The sequence below is a fragment of the Diplodia seriata genome, assembly GCF_021436955.1.
Source record: "Diplodia seriata strain FDS-637 chromosome Unknown scaffold_2, whole genome shotgun sequence".
NCBI classification, from domain to species: domain Eukaryota; kingdom Fungi; phylum Ascomycota; class Dothideomycetes; order Botryosphaeriales; family Botryosphaeriaceae; genus Diplodia; species Diplodia seriata.
In genome coordinates, this window is record NW_027117309.1 from 4,385,775 (window position 1) to 4,405,511 (window position 19,737).

Here is a 19,737-nt window from a genome sequence, read left to right on the forward strand (position 1 = left end):
TGATTCAGCAACCGCCAGCGCCACCAAGCGAAGCGCACTAGGGAGTGTTTTTACGAAGAGAAGGGGCACGGAGAAATATCCACTCGGAAGCCAGCCGTGGCGGGATCTGGACCAGTGCAGCTGGGCAGGTGACAGGAGGAGATTCAGGGTGCAGCAGCCTTTAAGAATGCGATCATGGAGGATCTGGAGGAGATCGTCTATCGAGATCTGGCACGGGGACCCGCAATGGCGGCGCGGGCGATCTGGGACTAACAAGCGGCCAGGGTACAGCTATTGCTTGCGCGCCTCCAGAACCCACGATGGCTGGCCGCCAGCCGGTGAAGCTTTATCGATCCACGTTCAGCTGCTGTGCGCCGAAACCCCTGCCCAATTGATCAGGAACGTATGACGTGGGGCCGGAGCTTTCCAACGTGTCGTCCACGCTGCTGGCAAGCACGGATGAGGTGGCGCAGTTTAGTCATGATGGCCTGCCTGACTGCTCAGGCGCAAACGAGCAGCGATGGGTGGCTGACGACTGATGATCAGGCCCGGCACGAAAGGCCGACGACTGCCCCGGCGCGGGCTCCGGTGCGATGGGTCGCCATGTCCGCAGAATGATGCAGGTAAACCGACTGCAGCAGCGGCGTCAACAACAGCAGCAGCGCAGGCGCATGCGGTGGCCGGCGAGGCAGAAGGCGCGGGCGATCGCTTGCGCCCCGGCCAGCCCACCGCAACGCCGCCTCATCGCCGCCCCAGAACGCCATTTTCGTGACCATCGAAGCTGAAAAGACGCCATCCATCGCCTAAGCCCTGCGCTTTGGGTCGCATTCCGCCCTTGGCGCTCGCTCTCTCGGTCACGCTCCCCTGCCAGGCCCGAGCATGACATGGCCCGCTGCTCTGTCCCAGCTGAACGCCAGGCCCGGCCGCTGCCCGCCCCGCAAGCTCAACCATGCTCAACCATGGCCACACGTCCATTCCTGAGCTGCCGCCCTCCGCTCCAGCTTGAGACCTCCCGTTAGATGCGCGCCTACGCCGTCACCGCTCGCTACGCCCACGTCGAGGGCCGCCAGATGGCCCCGCCCTGGTTTCACTCCCGCACAAGAGAGCCACCCGCGATGCATCCTTGACGTGCTGTGCGCCTTCGCACTTCCCCCCGGCCACATTGTGGCCGTTGTACGAGTGAACATGGCCATCCTAGTGCTTAGTAGCCCGACTGCTCGTCTGCTATAATAACTGCCTGCAGCAGGTCCTTGGCCGTTTGCTTGGTTGAAAACACTTGATGTCCTCCAGCCACGAGCCATGCCTCCCTTGCCCGAGCTCGTTTCTGACCACCTTGCCGCACAAATGCAAGCCGCAGCGACGCTTGCGACCACGCCTCTCTGGAGATCAATAGCGCTGTCGTTGGCCGCTGTGCTCTGCCTGCTACTATTTTGTTTGCGCCGCCGCCGCCGCTCTCAGATGCACGACGAGCAATCCACCACATTGGCCGAGAAACGCAGAGACTCCATTGATGCCGCCTCACCGCCGCCCCGGCTGCCATACTCGAACACACTTCCCGGAGCCGACTCGCCCAACCCGAGCTTTTTCCTCTTCCAAAGTCCGGCCTCTCCTCCGGCACCGCCGCCTTTCCATTTCTCGAGCTCGAATGCTCCTGCTGCACCGCCACTTCTGCCCACAATCCGCAGCCATTCGTGTGACGTCACGCAGACCGCACTACCGCCAACCATCACGCAGTACGAGAGGAGCATCTCCACGGACAGCAATGGTCCGAGGAGATCGATACGAGGCACCATCATGAGAGGAGGCCCGTTGGCCCCAGGCGTTCGCCGGAACCAATGGACGATTGAAATACGTTAGGCGGGATGGCATCGAGTTACGAACCGCCTTGTTTTCCACACGACGCGCTACGGGACCTGATGAACACGCGGGAATTTGCTGTCGATTGTTTGGAGTTTGGAGCGGGTGGGGATTTTGAAGTTGGCCGAAAAGTCATGAGCAAATCGGGCCTTGTTGTTGTTTGTCATGAGCATATCTGGCCTTCCTGTTGTTGGCCTCAAAGCGGCCTTTGCTGCGTGGACGAGTAATACTTAATACCCGAGTGGAAAAATTGAGTAGCTTTCCGTCTCCCAACAAATACATGTATCAAATAGACGCTTCCCAATACATTCAAAACGCCGTACGGAGCAAACGCTTGCTTGAAATACCAGCGTGACACGTGCCGTGGATGATGGGCTGATGCCTTCGCCGAGGACCGAGCGGCCGCCATGTCCGCAGACCATGCCAGCCACCAAAAAAAAAACACCACCCCCGCATCCCTCTCTGCTACCTGCCTTCATACCTCTCCATCTCGGTGTAGAACCGTATCAGGCTCTCGTAGCCCACAATGTCGCCTTGGCGCAGCAGCTGGGCGATGTCGATGTTGAGCGGCGAGTCGGGCTCGGCGGAGGTGAGGAGCTGGTGGACCGAGGTCATGGTGGTGGAGACGGTGAAGGCGGGGCTCCACGCCGCCTTGAGCGTGTCGAGGCAGATCTCGCCCGTCTTGAAGTGCACGTTCGGGTGGCAGATGGGCGTCACGAACTTGACCTCGGGCGGCGCGAGTGGGTACGTCTGCGGGATGCGGATGTCGAGGAGCCAGCGGCCGTCTATCCGGCAGCGCGGGGGAGAGACCGTTAGCTGAGTTCGGAGGGGTGGGAATGGATGTAAGGGAGGGGAGAGAGAGTACTTTCGTACGGCGTCCCCGGCACGCCTCTCATCACGGCTTGCCAGTGCGTCAGCTCGTCGTCGTTTACCGGGCCGAGGCGCTGCAGCGCATCGTTCGGATCGCTTTGGTAGGACTGAAGCTCGACCAGCAGGCGCTTGACGGGCGTTTGGACACGGCTGGACGCCATGTGAGCGATCGACGGGTCCGCTGGGCTGTTACTCTAATTTCCTCAGTCGGTGGCCTGCAGTAAGGCGTGCACGTTGAGCAAGAGGAATGCGCGAGTAGGTGATCTACTACAGCTGTGATGTGAGAGAGCTATGGCGCCGCACATGCCCGGGCGGGAATCTGCCTCGGCCATGACGCGGATCATCTTCGGATCGGCGTTTGCACAGCGCCGGCCACATTTTCTGGGGAAGCATCCTGCGCGACGCGCCTTGGAATTCTCGCAGCTGTCGAAAAGAAAAAAAACATCCCACCCTCTCCACGACAGCTCTGCCGTACAACCCTGCGTCATGCCCGCCCCTCAAGCTTCTCTGTCCGACCTGCGCCGTGCGGATGGCTCGGCCACCTTCTCGCAGAACGGATACTCGGTGCTGGGCGCTGTCAATGGCCCGCTAGAGGTGCAGCGTCGCGACGAGCTGCCCGAAGAAGCCGCCATTGAAGTGAATGTGCGCCCCGCTTCCGGCGTTGGAAGTGAGCACTCATTTCCCAGCAAGTGGTTCGGACGTTGAGGAGCCTGACGAACGATTACAGGCCCCAAAGAGCGCCACCTCGAGACGCTCATCCACAACACGCTGCGGCACGTCATTCTTGTCCGCAACCACCCGCGCACCCTCATCCAAGTGACGTTGCAAGTCCTCACTGTGCCTGAGGGCGACGCCGCTGACGACCGTTCGCGCTCTTCGGTGATTGCTCCCCTTGCGCGTCCAAAATCCCGTCCACTTACTGAGCTATGGTGCAGATCTTGTCCATTCTCCCCGCTCTCCTCCAAGCCTCCGTGCTCTCCCTCGTCTCCGCCTCCATCCCGCTTTCCACGACCTTCTCTGCTGCTCTCCTTGCAGCGTCCCCGACCAATGACATCATCACCAACCCGTCCGTCAAAGACCTTGCGCAGGCTTCGTCCCTCCACGTCTTTGCATTCGCACCAAAGGGCGAGTTGTTGCTAGCCGAGAGCGAAGGCAAATTCGACCTGAAAACCTGGGACGCGCTGCATGATGCTGCGGCGGGGATATGCTGTGCCGCAGAGGACGCAGGGGAGGGCATGGAGGTGGATGGAAAGGAAGCCGAAAACTTGCACTCGGTGCTGAAGGATGCAGTGAGCCTGAAGGTACACAGGGAGCAGGCATGGAAGGAGGCGCCCTGAGTTCTCAGACGCAAGTGCGCGCCCCGGCAAGAATGCGAACGCGGCCTTACGAGAGGCGGTGCTGATTGACTGCTTTTTTTCTTTGCGGCGAAGCTGCGGCATTATCTCCAGCCAGTTTGACGAAGCTGAGGTGGCCGCGATACGCCCTGTGGCTGGCGTCTGGCTAGCTTCTCGTCTTGGCTATGCCGGTCGGGCGTCTTAACAGAGAGTACCATTCGTACCACCGCCAATGGACAGGAGCGGGGTAGGTTTCACCAGCTTTTAAGCGACGGCAAGGGAGGCGCAGCCAGTTGTGCAGAAATGGGGGACAAGGTTTTGGGCTACGGGGCACGAGGAGAGTTCGAGGCTGTGGGGAGGCTCATCGCTCAGCTCTACTGGGATACGTTCAGGTGGCACCGGCCTTGCTTGTGCATGAGCCTCGTCCGACATGCGTCTCTCTATCTCTCTCTCTCCACCTACCGTGATGGGCGTCTATGCATGATAGGGACCTGGGGCAACATACGTGGCATGCCTCGGACGCGCATCAACGGCAGCAGAAGAAACAGCTGGGTCATTCAGCTGGGGAGCTAGGTACATACAGCATAGCGCGCAGACAGTCACGATGATCCAACATCGGAAAAAAAGAGAAATGGAACGAACAACAGAAACCAGGCATGTGCGAATGGTGCCACTATTGCATCGAACGCATATCGATGAGCCAGCCAGCCAGTCAGTCAGTCAGTCAGTCAGTCAACATCCTGGCCTGGGGCTACACGAGCGAGAGCGGCGCACACAGTTTCTCCTCCCTCCCCCTCTTCATCTTATTTCCAGATGTGGTGGTAGCAAACCCTTTTCTGGCGTCTCCATGTAACCCCCGTACGTCGGGATCGGCACCAGCTCGTCAGGGATCAGTGGTTCCGCGGAAAGCGCGTTTTAGATGGCTTGAAGGGGGCGGACGAGGAACATCCTTGTTCACCAACTAACCGGGGCGGCTATCCGTACCCTAAGATGATCACACACACCTTGTGCAAGCTCGCAACCGCTTCGAGCGGCTCCTCCCGCGCGCGGCGGAACGCTTGCGCGCGGGAGAGGCGGGAAGTAGTAGAGTTGCTTAGATAAGTTTACGGTTGGGGTACCTAGGGCGGGCGGGAGTGCCGGTTGTACCGGATTTTGAGAGTGAAATACATGTGGTCTGCCCTGCTGCTTCTGCTGCGGGAACGTCTACTTACGGCATTTGGAGGTCTCGTTCTTTTCTTTGCTTGTGAGTGGATTCTATCTTTTTTTTCTCTCTCTCTCTATCTCTCTTTTCCCTCCCTCTCTTTCGCTTTTGTAAACGCGTTGCTACACATCTACTGCATAATCACCGCCGGCCCCGTCGTACCTACTAGTCAGGTATTGTAGGAGGGAAGCTCCAAGGAGTAAGCATGTGGAGGCACCAGCTAGCTTCTTTGCGCGCGGCGGCGGCGGATACGAAAGGAAGAGCAGAACCCACGAATCAGTCCCAAACACACCGACGTGTCCCTCCTCCCTCCTGTCTAAGCGATCAACCGTCAGAGGGGGAAAAAAAAAAAACACCCTTCAAACAGAAAGGAGGCAAAAGAAAAAAAAAAACAAGAGCCGCCAGATGATGAACAGCGCATCACGCATATCGTCCTCCACCTAGGAGGCCGCCCGCCCGCCGCGCCCCGTGGGCGGCGCCGTTTCAGCAAGCGCGAAGTGGCGGAGGCACAGCACAGCAGCCAGCTCGCTAGCTAGCTCGCCATCGCTCGCTCCCCCAAGGCTTTGCAATCCATGACTTGTGGGGAAGGAAAAAAAAAAGAAAACGACCCCTCCCGAATCCTCCGCTTCAAGAAGCGATTCGTCTCGCTCTGTCACTGGCCATCGTCGCGTGAGAGAAACAGTTCGTCCCCTGGAAGGATTCATGCGTGCATGCGATGCGGCATGGGATTTTTGTTCGACGACGCCTCTCGGCCGCGGTTTGTATGTACGTGTGTAATAAGCGCTGGCTATGTAACGGGATATGTATGTCGGTGCTGCCGACTTTACCTACATACTTTCGGCGATCGCGCCGCGCTCGCCCGGTCCGATCGGAAAGGGCTGGCTACATATGTACCGGCACACCGGTGCTGCAGGGACGGACGGACGGGGGGCATTGGTGTGGAGTCGTTTGCAGATCATGTTCAGCTGCCTTGTCGGCACTTTTTTTTTCTGGAAGATTTTTGTGTGGGCTGTCGCCGACGACGACGACGACGACGACTGCAGGTCGTGATGTCGGAGCGCTAAGAAAAGATGCAACAAGTCGGCGGCGGCCTTATTGTCAGTACGGAAGCGATCCGCGCGCCGACCCGCGCGGCGCACGGGTGCCTGTGTGGCCGTTGTGTGCGTGTGTGTTTTTTTTAAGCGCCCATCGATGTCGTTCGTGGTCTGTGTGTTTGTTGGTCGCTGTTGTGGCTGTCGTTATCGTGATCTGCGGTCGTGTTTGGGGGCCGGAAGGGCGGACAGCGTGAGTCTGCATGAGCGATGGAGACGGAGTGGGTACCTTTTTTTTCATCCTTCTTTTTCCACTGCATGGTTAACGAAGCCACTGGTGAGCGTGCAGGAGGAGCGGTGAAGACCGTGGCCGTTATCTGATGAGTGTATGCATTTCATACTACTACTGTACAGGTGTGCACTCGCGCTTTTCCCAGCGGAGGTGCCCGTTCTCCATGGACTACTACTGCTGTGCCAATTTTTGACATCTACGTTGGTGAACATTTGATTATGTTAGTCAAGTAGGTGTGATGAGAACCAAAAACAAAACGCCATCCATGCCCATTTTCAAATACAGTGCTCGAAGATCCATCCGCCAGGAATGCCAAAGAAGCACGAACATTGTGTCCGAAAAAAAAGGAGAAAAAATATCTCTGCTAAACGCGTAAACGCTACAATTTCGAATGTTATGGCGCGATGTGTAATGAAGATCGTAGTCATGCCGTCATTGTATTCGTCCTGATAAGTGGCGGTACAAAATCGCAACGAAGATGTCGGTGGTATATGGCGCGTGTAGAGGGGTATATAGCAGATCGGGTTGACGAATACAATTCAGGGTATCCAAAAGCGAGACGGCCGTTTCTTTGAATGATTGCGAAGCGCTTGGCGTGAAAACATGGAGCTCACACATGCCCGGATTGCTGCATGTGAGTGTTGAATTCAGGGTCGTTGAGGAGGTCTCTCAGCCTGCCCTGGGGATCGAAATCTTCAGGGACCTTGTAGACTGTCATGTTGCTCTCCTTGTCAATTTCGAAACCGGCGTCCTTTGCCGCCTCCTTGGCCTCGCGCAGCCACTGGTTCCAGACTTCTGTCCGCGGGGCGGCATCGCCGAGTTGCACCCAGTCGGTCTCCTTTGTGGCGACGATGGCTTTGAACAGGGCCTTGGTAAACGAGTCGTTCGAATCAGTCCACTTGTTCTCCTCGCAAGCCTCGCCCAGGCACTGCGGCCTCACTACAAAGGCAGACGTGTTCCAGTGGACACGAGCGGGAATGGCGGCAACGATCCAATAGGTGGCGTTGAGGATCAAGTAAGCAGCGGCGAAGCAGACCTGGGACTTGACAAGGCAATTGGCGAGGCTGATGACGCCAGCCATAAGCAGGATGGAGCCAACGAGAGCGAGCAGGCGGTACAGCACCTGGTCCTCGATCAAGTACTCGATGTTCTCCGGCGCGAAGAAGATCTCGCGGGCGATGTCCTCGCTGCACTTGACCACCAGGAAGCTACCCTTTGGATGGCGAATAACGACGTCGCCACGAGGAACCTTGCCCTTGGTAAACCTCCGCTGGGGCAGCTTGAGGGTCCACTTGTTGCCGAAACCAATGACGGTCGAAAGCAGGGACAGACAGCAGACGGCAATGAGGGCCATGCCGTCCTGCCAAATGGCGGCAAGGACGAGGATGGCAAGAGCGAAGATGGCACCGAGGATGTTGTTGGCAGTGAGCCAGCCGAAGGCACGAGCCTTGACCACAGGAGCTTCGTCATTACGCTCGATCTCGACGCAGCGGACTTGGAACTCCTTCAACGAGTCGGCGTCGCTTCGGAAAGTCAGTTCAGCCGTGGGGCAGAGGGGTCCGGAGCGGCTTACAGGACAATGTCGCCAATGTGGTTCAGCATATCGCGGTCGTTGCCGGACACGACGCCGGTGACTCTTCCTGGGGCAGGCTCAAGCCTGGAGGGGCGAGAAGGGCGCAGCAGGGCCTGAGGCGCGGGGAGCAGGCGCGGCACGAACATCCATTTGGACAGCGTCGAGACCTGGGCGTTGGCCAGCACGGAACCCTCGCCGAGGATAGCGAGGAAACCGACGATGTCGAGCTGGATGTCGGTGAAGCCGGGAATGGTGCTGAAGAACTGGCCGCGGACGCCGTCGCCCTGGTTGTTGTTGTCCGCCATTGCTGCTGGAGGAGTGGCTGGGCTGGCAGGGCTCGGATGGTCGAGGTTAGCGCAGCTGACTAGCTGGGAAGTGGCAGAAGGAATGGCCGGCGCAGCTAGGCAGCTGCGGCGGCTGTATATAAGAAGCAGATGGAGCTCGGACAGGCTGGGAGGCTCCTGCTGCGGCACGGCTCGCCGGTGAGCAGAGACGCGGGAGCAGAGCAGCGGCGGCGGCTGAGCGCTAGGGCTGCATGCACGCCGCCCCCACGGCGTGGTGTGGAGGGTTCAGCCTCGTCGGCGGCCAGTCAGCGGCCGTGGTCGGCGGGGATCGTTGGGCGCGAGCACGGGCACAGCCGCCGAGACAAGCGCTCGCCATCTCAAACTCCACCTGCTGCTCCAAATTTGGCGCCGCGCCTGTGTTGCGGTGAAGCAGACGGTCGCGCATCGGTGCAGGTGGTTGACTCAGGGCGCCGACACCCGACAGACGCGCGACAGGGCCCTGCCCGCAACCTGGATGGGGCAGTTGCCGAGCTGACAGGCAGCCAGGCCTGCTACCGTGACGTGCACCCGCACGCTTGCTAGGTAGGCGACCGCTTTCCCGTCCAGCCCAAGCTGCGACTCCGCAACATCGTCGGTCCCCGTCTGCCGCCCTGCCAAAGTCACGACCCTCGCTCCCGATGCGGATGCGACTGCCCCGGTGAGTTCTTTTCCGCTTGTCCTCGTCTGTCTTCCCCGCACTGCTCCAGGCACCCGCTGCAGGGCTGAGCAGCGCACCCGCGACCGCGCACACGACGTGGCCAAGAGCACGCGCGACGTGTCTCAACGCCTCTCGTAGTTCCATTCACTCGCTTTTCCTATATTTTGCCTTCTCTGCAGCTGCTTCGCGCGCTTGCATGCGCCTGCTGTCTCGACCGCCAGCCTCGCTCTTTCGCGTCACACAGCTGCGGGGCGAGAGGAGGCGCAGCAGAGTCAGCCTCGCCCATATAAACCCCGGCCGTCACCTGCTGCTGCTCTGCTCATCTTTCACCTTTTTTGCGGAAAATGCGAGCGCAAGGCTGACTCGGAGCCTTGGTAGACGCACTGTCAACGGCAACCGCTTCCTGAGGCACCAATCGAGCCCTTCACTGCCTCCTCGCTTGCCGGCAGTGCGAGAGTACAGTCATCACTTCAGCCTTGTCCGTGCTTACGCTGCCACTACTTATTCCGCTGGCCACCCTTATCCATCCTGTCCTTTGCCTAGTCTTGCCAATCTACAATTACTCAACTTCGCCAAAGCCTGAATGAGCGAAGAAAAAGGTGATTACTGGCCGACCATTCAACCGCCCAATCATGTACGAACCCGACTCTGAAACAAATGTGCCTGGATCAGGAAAGAATTGGCTACGTGTGTTGTCGCCGAGGTTGGTCCCCTTTTTCTCTGCTGCCTGTTGTTCCTCGCCAATATTAGATTCCCAGCCGCACCTGGCCCCCACCAGCTCAATCTAATGCTTCACCAGGACTTACAAAGACAGGTTACGAAAAAGAGAAAGCAAAGGTGCTCTGAATGAGAAGGACTCCAAGAACGCCAAGATGTTTGCTAGAAAGTCCGATGATTCTCCTCGCAAGAGGACAAAGCATCAAGAAATGCCTGCCACTCCTCCAGCCGAGGCCGATGAGCAACCTTCTGAGCACATGACCAACGAGGAGAAGCTTCTCCAAGTAGGGGATCAGCTGAAGCAGAACCTCAACAACTCGAAGCAACAAGAGGATTATGACGAACGTCGGAAAGACCTACTACAGCAGGAACAGACAGAGTCTTGGGATAGAGAAGCTAGACGTTCCGCTTCCGAAACTGAGAATCGTGCTGCCCACATTGTGTGGACGATACGAGAAGACGAGCGCGACAACCTCTTCGGCAATAAGGCCACGGAATCGATTCCGGATGAGTCGACCAGGGACATGGGTGGCCAGTTCCTCACCAACAGGGAGAGGATCGTCTGTGAAAGCAAGCTTTTCGAAATAGTCAAGCATATGCCTAAGGGTGCTCATTTGCATGCCCACTTTAACGCTGAGCTTCCCGTCGACGAGCTCCTGAGACTTGCGAAAAACATGGATACAATGTTCGTTAGAAGCATAGTACCGTTAGTGGCGCCCGAAGATTTTGACAAGACTGAAATCGTCTTCACCGTCCTTACTTCAAACCACCCGGAGGCCGACTTATTCTCCAAGGACTACAAGCCCGACTTCAAGAACACAACCAACAATCCCTGGATGAAATGGATCAACTTTCAGAGGATATACAGCGATCAAACCGGCGGTGGAGATGCCACGGCCTGGGTCAAGACGAAGATGATCCTATCAGAGGAGGAAGTGTACGGTACATCACAGACAGTGAATGGGTGAGTCAATACCCCATGTGACATGACGCCTATGCATGGTCTGACAGTTCGCAGTATCTGGGCGCGCTTCAACCAGGCCACAAGGTGTTTCAAGGGTCTTCTGAACTACGAAAGCACTTATCGCTGGTATGTGAAGAAGGCCATGGAAAACATGGTCGACAACGGTATTATGTACGCTGAACTGCGACCCATGCTCATGGACAAGACCATCCCATCCGACGATGGCCTGAAACAAATTGATCTTGACGGACAAATGACCATCATTCGAGAGGTCATTGCCGAGTTTCGGGAGGAACTCAAGGCCGACCCCTCCAAGGCTTTCGAGGGTATTAAGATCATCTATTGTACGCCTCGGTCCATTCCGAAAGCCAAGATGCAATCGGAATTGGAGGACTGTATCAGGCTTGCTATCAAATTCCCCGATCTCATCTGCGGTACGTCCAAGAAGTCAAGAAGTTTCCAAGATATTGACCGCTGACAAAACTGTAGGATTCGATCTCGTCGGTGCCGAGGATCGCCCAAATCCAATCAGCTTTTACCGTGACGAACTCTTGTCTTTTGTCAAGACGTGCGACAAGCTCAAAATTGACATTCCGTTCATGTTCCACGCGGGAGAGACTCTTTTGGACACTGGCGGCACGAAAGACCCGGAAAACTCCAATCTTTACGAGTCTGTGCTGTTAAAAGCCAAGCGTGTGGGGCATGGATTTGCTCTACCAAAACATCCTCGACTCATTCAGAAGTTCAAGGATCAAGACATCTGCGTCGAAATTTGTCCAGTCTCGAATGAACTTCTCCATCTGTGTCGCAACGTCAAAGAACACCCGTACCCGGAGATTTTGGCAGCCGGCATTCCCTGCACAGTTAATGCAGACAACCCAGCCTTGTTTAGGTACGTTACCCTTCGTGTTGATGAATCGTGAACAGAGCTAACGTTCAGCTACAGAGCCGATATGAACCACGAATTCTACCAGGTCATGGTTGGGACGCCCATCATGAGTGTTCACGGCTGGCGTCAGCTCATTGAATGGAGTATCCAGTACAGCTGTCTCGACAACGACGCAAAGAAACACGGGTTCAATTTCTTCAGGAGGCAGTGGGAAGAATTCTGCCAGTGGATTGTGGACACATATGAGGAGCATGCAAAGGGGCTGGAGATATCATGATCATGACTTTTCTTATGTGCAGTTCGATACCCAAAGAATTAAGTAGCCCAGCAGACGATGGAGTTGACTGGCACGAATTTCATTTCCGCGGCATCTGCTATTCCAAACGTAAAACTTCTGGGATGCAGTCGTGCGGTTTTCGGCTACACGTATGTGCGACATAGAAGAGATCCCCTGCTTGCTATAAGTCTCCTGTGGATGCGTAAATGCCTGTCTTCAAGTTGCAGGAAGACTCTTGGCTCGCTAACAGGCAGCCTTGACAAACTACTTCAACGAAAAACCGCTGCCGGTCCATTGTGCTTCTATCTCCTGTCTCTCATGCCCATCGTTTGTCTTCACGAACTGACTTGAAGCTTTCGACACGCTGTTTTCCAATTGCATGTGCGTTCAGTGTTGGGGTGCTCTTCTGATCAGCTGTGGTTGACTGAACGCAGGCGCGGATTGATATGTCTCTCCAAGCTCGCCCATGGCGTCTGGGTTTAGTAGCGCTGTCTTCTATCAGACCAGAATCGGCAGCGTCAGACTGATCCCCACCTGGTCCAGCCTGCAACAAGGAAATCCATTTCAGAAGAAACACCTCAACGCGGTAGGTAAACGCTTCGAAGCAGATTACAGATTCAATGTTCTCACGTCAACGCGGCTTTGGTCCCTGCACGCAGAATTTTCCGCTCGTACTGTGATACGACGAGTGTCAACTTTCCGGGGGGTGGGGTTTTGTCCTTTTGCTCCTTGGACCCACTGGGCTCTCACCTTGCACTCTACCATCGCCCTCACCTGCGCAGCGGGCCGCCGGCGGTGAGATGGTGATAGCACGGTCGAACTGATAAGAGCAAGCACAGCGGGACATGCTCGACTTGCGGTGTTATGCTGGACCCTGGGTGAGACGCTGGCCGCGTCCGCCAACAATGCTTGGCACCGCCCGCCTTCCTCCGCTGCGCATATATTCCACGCCCGCTCCTCAACCTCTCTTTCTTCTTCACCCCAACCAAACACCGACGGCTGTAGTTTTCGCGAGCGCTACGCAGCCTTCCAAGAATCCAAGCTTTTGCTTGCTCAGGCACTCTGCCAGCCACACACACACAGCTCCGCCTTTGATAGAGCGCGTCGCGTCCTCTGCCAGACCCAACCGCGCCAACTTGGTTGCGCCTCTGCTCCGGCTCGAGCTTCACGACTGCGCAGACTCTAGCTTTGAAGCAGTCTGTTCAGCGACGGTTTCTTCCAGACCTTCCAAGCCACGACCAACCCTCTTCCATCCTCCTCGACACTTCAACAACGTCGCGTCACGACGCACCCCAAACAGATCAACCACAGTCGCGCTGGATCCTCGTCCCGCCTTCTTCCGCCACGTCACAAGCTGAGCGCAAGCCGAGCGAACGTCGCAACCCAACCTTCTCCAGATCTTCAACGCTCCGCCTCGAGCTCGCAACACCCGCCGGTCTAAACCTCAACCCAGACACGACTCTGCAGACCGCTTCAAGCACACCGCTCACACTCCAACCCGCCTCGAGCTCCGAAGATCTCGTAGCGACCAACTCCAGATCTTCCAAGATCCAGCTTTTCCACGACCGCCGCACAGCCGCGTCCACATCTTCATCCCGCTTCCCCGTCCACCACCTCAGCGGAACTCATCCCGCGTCACTCTGCACCTTCAACCCGTCTGCTCGGATTTGCAGACACTCACAGCGACCTGCTTCGAGCCTTGATCACTCGGCTCATACACCACAACCTTTTGACCCTTTGCACCGAAGATCTGACACGCATCAGCAACCATGCGCTTCAACGTCGCTTACGGCATCTTGCTCGGCTTTGCCATTCTTGAGCTGCTTCTCCTCCAGGCTGCTGTCTTTGTTGATGGCTATGCGCACGCTATTACCAAGCCTGCTGTCCTGCCTACTGAGTCGGCTGGAGGTGGTGTAATTCTGCGCCGTGGCAGCATTCTGAGCATACACCCTACTACAGTCATAGATTGCGACGCTCGTGGACACTGTGAGTCAGGCTTAAATACACCACCTCCGGGAACTGTTTACTGACAGTCATGCTTAGATTTCTGTCGTCTGTCGCAATACTGCTATGCCGATAGCATCGGCTATATTGGCTGCTGTCCTGAGTTTGTCTTACCTATCCATTGCGGCAATTGGCAGATCTGACAATATTTTTTAGCGGCTCTTTCTGCGTTCCCACTACAAGGTGCATAGATGCCATTGTTACAGACAAGAGTCAGCTTGCGGATTGTGCAAACGATGAAGGATGCAAACTTTGGTCAGTCTCTCAAACAGAACGAGTTGGAATTTTTGCTAATCAATTCATAGTACGAATTCTGGCAACGACAGGTGCGGATTGTTTGCCAACACCGCAGCGCGCATAACCGCTCGCATTTGCAACTCGGTTTTTTTCCTCAACACTTTCGGAGATGCGGCGGGAACCTTGTTGGCGGACGTATCAAGCTACGATGGGCCCCAAAGCTCAGCATCAAGCTCAACATCAAGCTCAGCATCAAGCTCAGAAGAACCTGCCAGCAGCGCGGCCCAAACCTCCCCTACTCCCAGCGTGGTTGCAACTACATCAGCACAGTCAAGCGCACAAATCATTCTGGTCACTGTTACCAATCACGTTTCAGTCACTGGACCAGCGCAAACCGATGCGACACCCAAGCCAAGCAACGACAGCAACGATGGATCCTCAGGCTCTGATACCGGAAAAAAAGTAGGCATAGCCATGGCAACGATCAGCGGCTGCATTCTCGCTGCAACCGGAGCATGGTTCGCGTACCGCCGTCACCTCAACGCGCGCAGGAACCCCCAGAACGCGCCGTGGCAGGCTCCCAGCGCCGGTCCCTACCACCAGCACCCGGACGCCGGGGAGCTGGACGCCGTCGTCGCCGAAAGGTAATTGTTGACTGCCAGTTACCAAGCAGTCCCCAGCTAATATGCTTTAGGGTGGAAATCGACCATTCTCCCGCTCCCCGCTCGGAGATGGACGCGTCTCCCCGGCCGTCCGAGCTCGGCTCTCGCGAGCCTTCCCACGAGCTCGCGTCCCCCCCGGTCTCCCCCCTCCCTCTCGGCGACGGCGGCGCTCCCATCGGCGGGAGCCGTTCTCCGGTCTCTCCTGTGGTGGAGAGCCGGGACAGTCCCGTCTCGGAGGCGGCGACTCCGGCGACGGGCCCTCCTGGCCAGGCCAACAACTTCTACGGAAGGTACGGCCCGGGAGGGTTCCTGAACCCGGAGTACGCCCTCCGGGACGGGCTGCATCCCGAGGAGGATGACAGGCAAGTGGCTGAGAACAAGCCCTAGAGGAGAATAAATACTACTTACCACCAGAGTAGGGAACCCCCGATGAGGAAGGAATAGGGCCCCTTGGTGGGGGGCCCTGGGATGGGCCGGATGGGGGTTGGTGCTGGTGGTGGTGGTGGTGGTGATGGCAGTGGTGGTGAGGCGGGTGCTGCTTTGGGCAGGAAGCCCAATTAGGAAATGAAATGCCTCTCCCTCCGTGTTTTGAAGGAAACGGTGAGTAACCATGAAGGTGAGTGTGAGATGAAGGAGGAGCGATGGTCGGGTCTGGAACGGGGGATGACGTTGAGCTGGAGTTGCGGCGAGGTTTAACCGGGACGCAGCCCGGGCCGTCGACCAAAGGCATTTGCATGGAGCAGCAGCGCAATTCCCCTCCGCCATGGGTTCACACAATGCCACCGAAAGATGACCCTGACGCACCCTCTCCGCCGAAGCAACAGCAGCAGCAGCAGCCGCCGCCGCCGAAGCCCTCGAGCTCGCGCCCACGCTCCGCCTTCTCCGCCATCACCACCGTCCCGGCCCCGGTGAAGCGCCTCTTCGACAAGTTTCCCCTCGTCACCTATCCGGCGAACGAACTGCCGCTGCGCGCTCCACGAGAACGCCAACGCCACCAGCTGTACATATTCACCACCGAGGACGGCGCACGAAAGGGCGAACCCTCCTTCAACCCTACTTGTCTGAAATGGCAGGTTCGTTGCCCCCCCGTCTGCGCCAAGGTCGCCGCAAATTCTCCAGCGCCCGCCGAGCTGACAGGAGCGGCTGCTCGTAGGCATACTTTAAGTTCAGCGGCGTCGACTTCGTCACCGTCGCGTCGAGCAACCACGCCTCCCCCAGCGGCGCGCTGCCCTTCCTGCTGCCGGGCGGCGCCAATGCCTCCATTCTCGACCAGCCGCACGTCGTACCGTCGGGCAAGATGCAGAAATGGGTCATGGACAACGGCCGCACGCCTGTGGAGGAGCCCGACGACGATCGCTTCGAGGCATACATGTCACTGCTGGACCACGACATCCGGCGAGCATGGGTAAGTGCCCCATCCATCAACGGACCAGGGCGGTAGCGAGATCGGCGGGCGCGCGCGCGCGAGCGGGGCAACCTTGGCTGACAAAGAGTGGGAACGGGGCAGCTGTACACGCTCTACCTGACGCGCAACTTCGACGCGGTCGCGCAGCCGCTCTACATCGACAGCACGTCGAGCAACGCGGTGGTGCGGGCCAGCGTGTCGCGCGAGCTGCGGCGGGCGGCGCAGGCGGAGCTGCTCAAGCACGGCGCCGTCGTCGACGCCGAAACCATCTACTCGGCGGCCGAGGACGCGCTGCGGGCGCTGGAGTCGGCCCTGGGCGCCGACAGGTGGTTCTTCGGCGCGCGCCGGCCCGGCGTGTTCGACGCCGCCGTGTTCGCGTACACGCACCTGCTGCTCACGCAGGACCTGGGCGGCGCGGGCGGCTGGGCCAAGTCGCGCCTGGGCGATGCGGTGAGGGCGAGACAGCGGCTGGTGCGACACCAGGAGCGCGTTTCGGAGGCCTTCTTCCACCACGGCGCATGAAGGAGAGGTGGTCTCGCATGGGGCCGGGCAGGGGGGCGGACCGGGTGTATATTGTGTAATGCCGGCGGCGCCCGCTACGGAAGACGTGTGGAGTCGGTCCACGACGAAGGAAAAATGACTTGTATCAGTAGTCCTTGTTGAGCGTGGGCGATTCCCGTGCCTGATTCGGTACCAGGCAGCCAGGAGGAGCAGAGCGGTGTCGCGCACGGCGTGACTCATTGGCCAGCCCGGCGTGGAGTGGTGCAGGCGTCGCCCGGGGATCGCGTGGCGCCAGCGAGCGAAGCAGCGGCTGTGCGCCCTGTCGCGCGGTCACATGCGGCGCGTTTGCCTATTTGTTCCCTGTTGCCCTCCCCAAAACAACACCCGCCCGGCCCATCTCTCCCCCGCTGTTTGTTGTCGCTTGTTTACAGCCTGAAAACTCAGTCCTTTTGTCCATTCTCTCCCTCCCCGTGCTTTCCCCAGTTCTGCTGTCGTTCGACCAATTGCGACTCACCTTCCCTTTTGCATCTCGCCACCACTAAAACGACGCGACCCCGCGCGTGCACCCCCCATCACCGCCGCTCCCGATCTGGCTTCGGTCGTACATACCGTGACAATAAAGAAGAGAAAAAAAAAATCATGACTCAACCCTCCCTCACAACCACTTTCGACACGTCCTTGATAGACCTGGCCGCCGTACCGGGAACCCGGCAACATCGGCGTCGGCTGCGGCGAGAAAAGAAACAACAGCAACAGCAGCAGAGCGGCAGCTGGAGCCAGCAATTCGGATCATTCTCAACCACCGAGCCGGACACCGACGAGGGAGAGGACCTCCCGGACGAGAACGACGACGACGACGACGACGACGGAGCCGAGGATTTCGCCAACGACGTCCCGTCCCAGGTCGTCGACGCCGACGACGGCAACGACTTTTTGTTCTTGACTACTGCCGCTGGCGCCGTTGTCGGTACGCCTGCGCTGAGCGAGGAAGCAGAAGCAGAAGAAGAAGAAGAGTCGGACTCGGAGCAAGAAACAGAGGGGAAAGAAGCAGCAGCAGCAGCAACACTACCACCCCGGCCACCGCCATCAACGAGACCACCACCACCACCGCAGCAGCAGCAGCAGCAGCTGTCCAAAGCAAGATCACCGCCGCTACTGCCCAAGCGCACCGCTCGAGGCGGTCTGTCTACCTCTTCTCCTTCTTCTTCCCCCGCCACCGCCCCGGCGCAAGAAGCAACAGCAACAGCACGAGCAACGCCTGCCGCCGCAAGCCACCAGGCCACCACCAGCAAAAGAGCTTCGGAGACGCCAACGTCGTCCAACAAGCATCCCCACCAGCCTTCGTCGTCGCCCACCCCGCCTTCGCCGTCGTCGCCACCGTCGTCGGCGTCGGCGTCGCTGAGGCCGCCGAATCATCATCATCCGCCCCCGGCTAAGCGCAGGAAGATGGCGAGGGACGCTTCTCCTCCTCCTCCCCCTCCTACTACTACTACGCCTCGTCGTCCGCTTTCCTCGCCGGTGGGTGGTGGTGGTGGTGGGACTGCGGCTGCTTCCGCTTCTTCTGTGACTGCGGCTACTCCTTCTGCAGGTCGTCGGCAGCCGACGCCCGTTGTTCGCCACGTCGACAACGTGGCGGCGTACGATGCGTGGGCGGCGGTGTACGACTCGGACGGGAACATGCTGCAGAGCGTGGACGATGTGGAGCTGGAGGAGATGCTGCCGCGGTTCTTGGAGGGTGCGGTGGGGAGGTTGAGTGCGGGTGCGGACGAGGACGAGGACGAGCCGGTGTTCAGGGTGTTGGATCTGGGGTGTGGGACGGGGAGGAATACGGAGAAGGTGGTGAGGTGGTGGGAGGGGAGGGGGAGGGGAGGAGGGGTGAAGAAGGGAGGAGGAGGAGGGGGGGTGAGGAGGATGGAGGTGACGGGCGTGGACGCGTCGAAGGGCATGTTGGGGAAGGCGAAGGAGCGGTTGATGTAAGTCTCCCCCCACCACCCCACCACCCCTCCACCCATGTGCGTGTGCCATCGGACCTCCGACCACCCACCCAACCAACCAACCAACTAACCCACCCACCCGCCCTTCACAGCCCGCTCGTCGAAACCTCCGACGCAACGACCCTCAACCTCCTCAACCTCGACCCCTTTTCCTCCTCCACCGCCACCGCCACCCTCCTCCCCGCGCCTCTGAGACGCCAACGCTACCACGCCATCGTCTCGACCCTCGTCCTCGAACACGTCCCGCTCGACCCCTTCTTCCGCACCCTCGCCGCCCTGCTCGCCCCCGCCCCCGCCGGCGTCGCCCTCGTCACAAACATGCACCCCGACATGGGCGCCGTCTCCCAGGCCGGCTTCGTCGCCACGGATGCCGAGGGCAGGCGCGTCAAGGTCCGCGGCACGAGCTGGGCGCATGGGATCAAGGAGACGGTCGGGAAGGCGGGGGAGGTGGGGTTGGGGTTGGAGGGTGGTGAGGATGGTGGTGTGAGGGAGAGGGCGGTGGATGAGGGGTTGATCTCGAGCGGGTTGGTGGGCGGGAGGGGGTGGAAGTGGGTTGGGACTAAGGTGTGGTTTGGGTTTGTGGTGAGGAGGGCTACTACTGGTGGTGGTGGTGGAGAGGCGGAGGCGGAGGAGGCGGAGGAGGCGGAGGCGGTGTGAGTGGGGTTCTGTGACCGTTTATGGGGTTTCCTTGCTATGGAGGGGGGGGGTTTTTTTTGTAAGGGGGGGCTCTTTGTTAGCGGGGATGGAGTTTGTGTCTCGAAAGTGAGTATGAGGTATCTTTAATGCGCTGAAGGAATGAATGAATGGATGAAGGTGGCTTTTTTTTTTAACCGTTTGGATATTGTTCCGAATAACGGCTCGTGGAAGCATGTTTGTTGCTGCCGCATGGCGTATCCGGGGTGTGCAGGGATGTTGTCGCAATGGTAGAGGTTGGGGTAGCGGTGCGATGGGCGGTCGAAGGTGCAAGGA

General features: G+C 58.6%; 7 protein-coding genes across 7 annotated transcripts; 5 read left to right on the forward strand and 2 right to left on the reverse strand.

Annotated features, from left to right (window-relative positions):
• Window positions 1-2,301: 2,301 nt before the first annotated feature.
• SLS55_002692 (uncharacterized protein) lies at window positions 2,302-2,867 on the reverse strand (the record flags this gene model as incomplete). Its single annotated transcript, XM_066774173.1, has 2 exons — window positions 2,302-2,621; window positions 2,702-2,867. 2 exons carry the CDS (start codon window positions 2,865-2,867, stop codon window positions 2,302-2,304), a joined length of 486 nt encoding a protein of 161 aa, XP_066636740.1.
• A 325-nt stretch (window positions 2,868-3,192) lies between these two features.
• RRP46 (exosome non-catalytic core subunit rrp46) lies at window positions 3,193-4,043 on the forward strand (the record flags this gene model as incomplete). The annotated part of the gene is made up of 3 exons (XM_066774174.1): window positions 3,193-3,373; window positions 3,434-3,585; window positions 3,642-4,043. The coding sequence occupies 3 exons, from the start codon at window positions 3,193-3,195 to the stop codon at window positions 4,041-4,043; spliced, it is 735 nt and encodes a 244-aa protein (XP_066636741.1).
• A 3,131-nt stretch (window positions 4,044-7,174) lies between these two features.
• SLS55_002694 (uncharacterized protein) lies at window positions 7,175-8,442 on the reverse strand (the record flags this gene model as incomplete). The annotated part of the gene is made up of 2 exons (XM_066774175.1): window positions 7,175-8,087; window positions 8,138-8,442. 2 exons carry the CDS (start codon window positions 8,440-8,442, stop codon window positions 7,175-7,177), a joined length of 1,218 nt encoding a protein of 405 aa, XP_066636742.1.
• A 1,308-nt stretch (window positions 8,443-9,750) lies between these two features.
• On the forward strand, window positions 9,751-11,965 carry SLS55_002695 (uncharacterized protein; the record flags this gene model as incomplete). Its single annotated transcript, XM_066774176.1, has 5 exons — window positions 9,751-9,821; window positions 9,918-10,799; window positions 10,854-11,233; window positions 11,289-11,691; window positions 11,746-11,965. 5 exons carry the CDS (start codon window positions 9,751-9,753, stop codon window positions 11,963-11,965), a joined length of 1,956 nt encoding a protein of 651 aa, XP_066636743.1.
• Window positions 11,966-13,734: 1,769 nt separating this feature from the next.
• Window positions 13,735-15,255, forward strand: SLS55_002696 (uncharacterized protein; the record flags this gene model as incomplete). Its single annotated transcript, XM_066774177.1, has 5 exons — window positions 13,735-13,951; window positions 14,009-14,072; window positions 14,126-14,181; window positions 14,583-14,850; window positions 15,093-15,255. The coding sequence occupies 5 exons, from the start codon at window positions 13,735-13,737 to the stop codon at window positions 15,253-15,255; spliced, it is 768 nt and encodes a 255-aa protein (XP_066636744.1).
• A 1,014-nt stretch (window positions 15,256-16,269) lies between these two features.
• On the forward strand, window positions 16,270-16,795 carry SLS55_002697 (uncharacterized protein; the record flags this gene model as incomplete). Its single annotated transcript, XM_066774178.1, has 2 exons — window positions 16,270-16,273; window positions 16,362-16,795. 2 exons carry the CDS (start codon window positions 16,270-16,272, stop codon window positions 16,793-16,795), a joined length of 438 nt encoding a protein of 145 aa, XP_066636745.1.
• Window positions 16,796-18,784: 1,989 nt separating this feature from the next.
• SLS55_002698 (uncharacterized protein) lies at window positions 18,785-19,425 on the forward strand (the record flags this gene model as incomplete). Its single annotated transcript, XM_066774179.1, has 2 exons — window positions 18,785-18,792; window positions 18,861-19,425. The coding sequence occupies 2 exons, from the start codon at window positions 18,785-18,787 to the stop codon at window positions 19,423-19,425; spliced, it is 573 nt and encodes a 190-aa protein (XP_066636746.1).
• Between the last annotated feature and the right edge of the window lie 312 nt (window positions 19,426-19,737).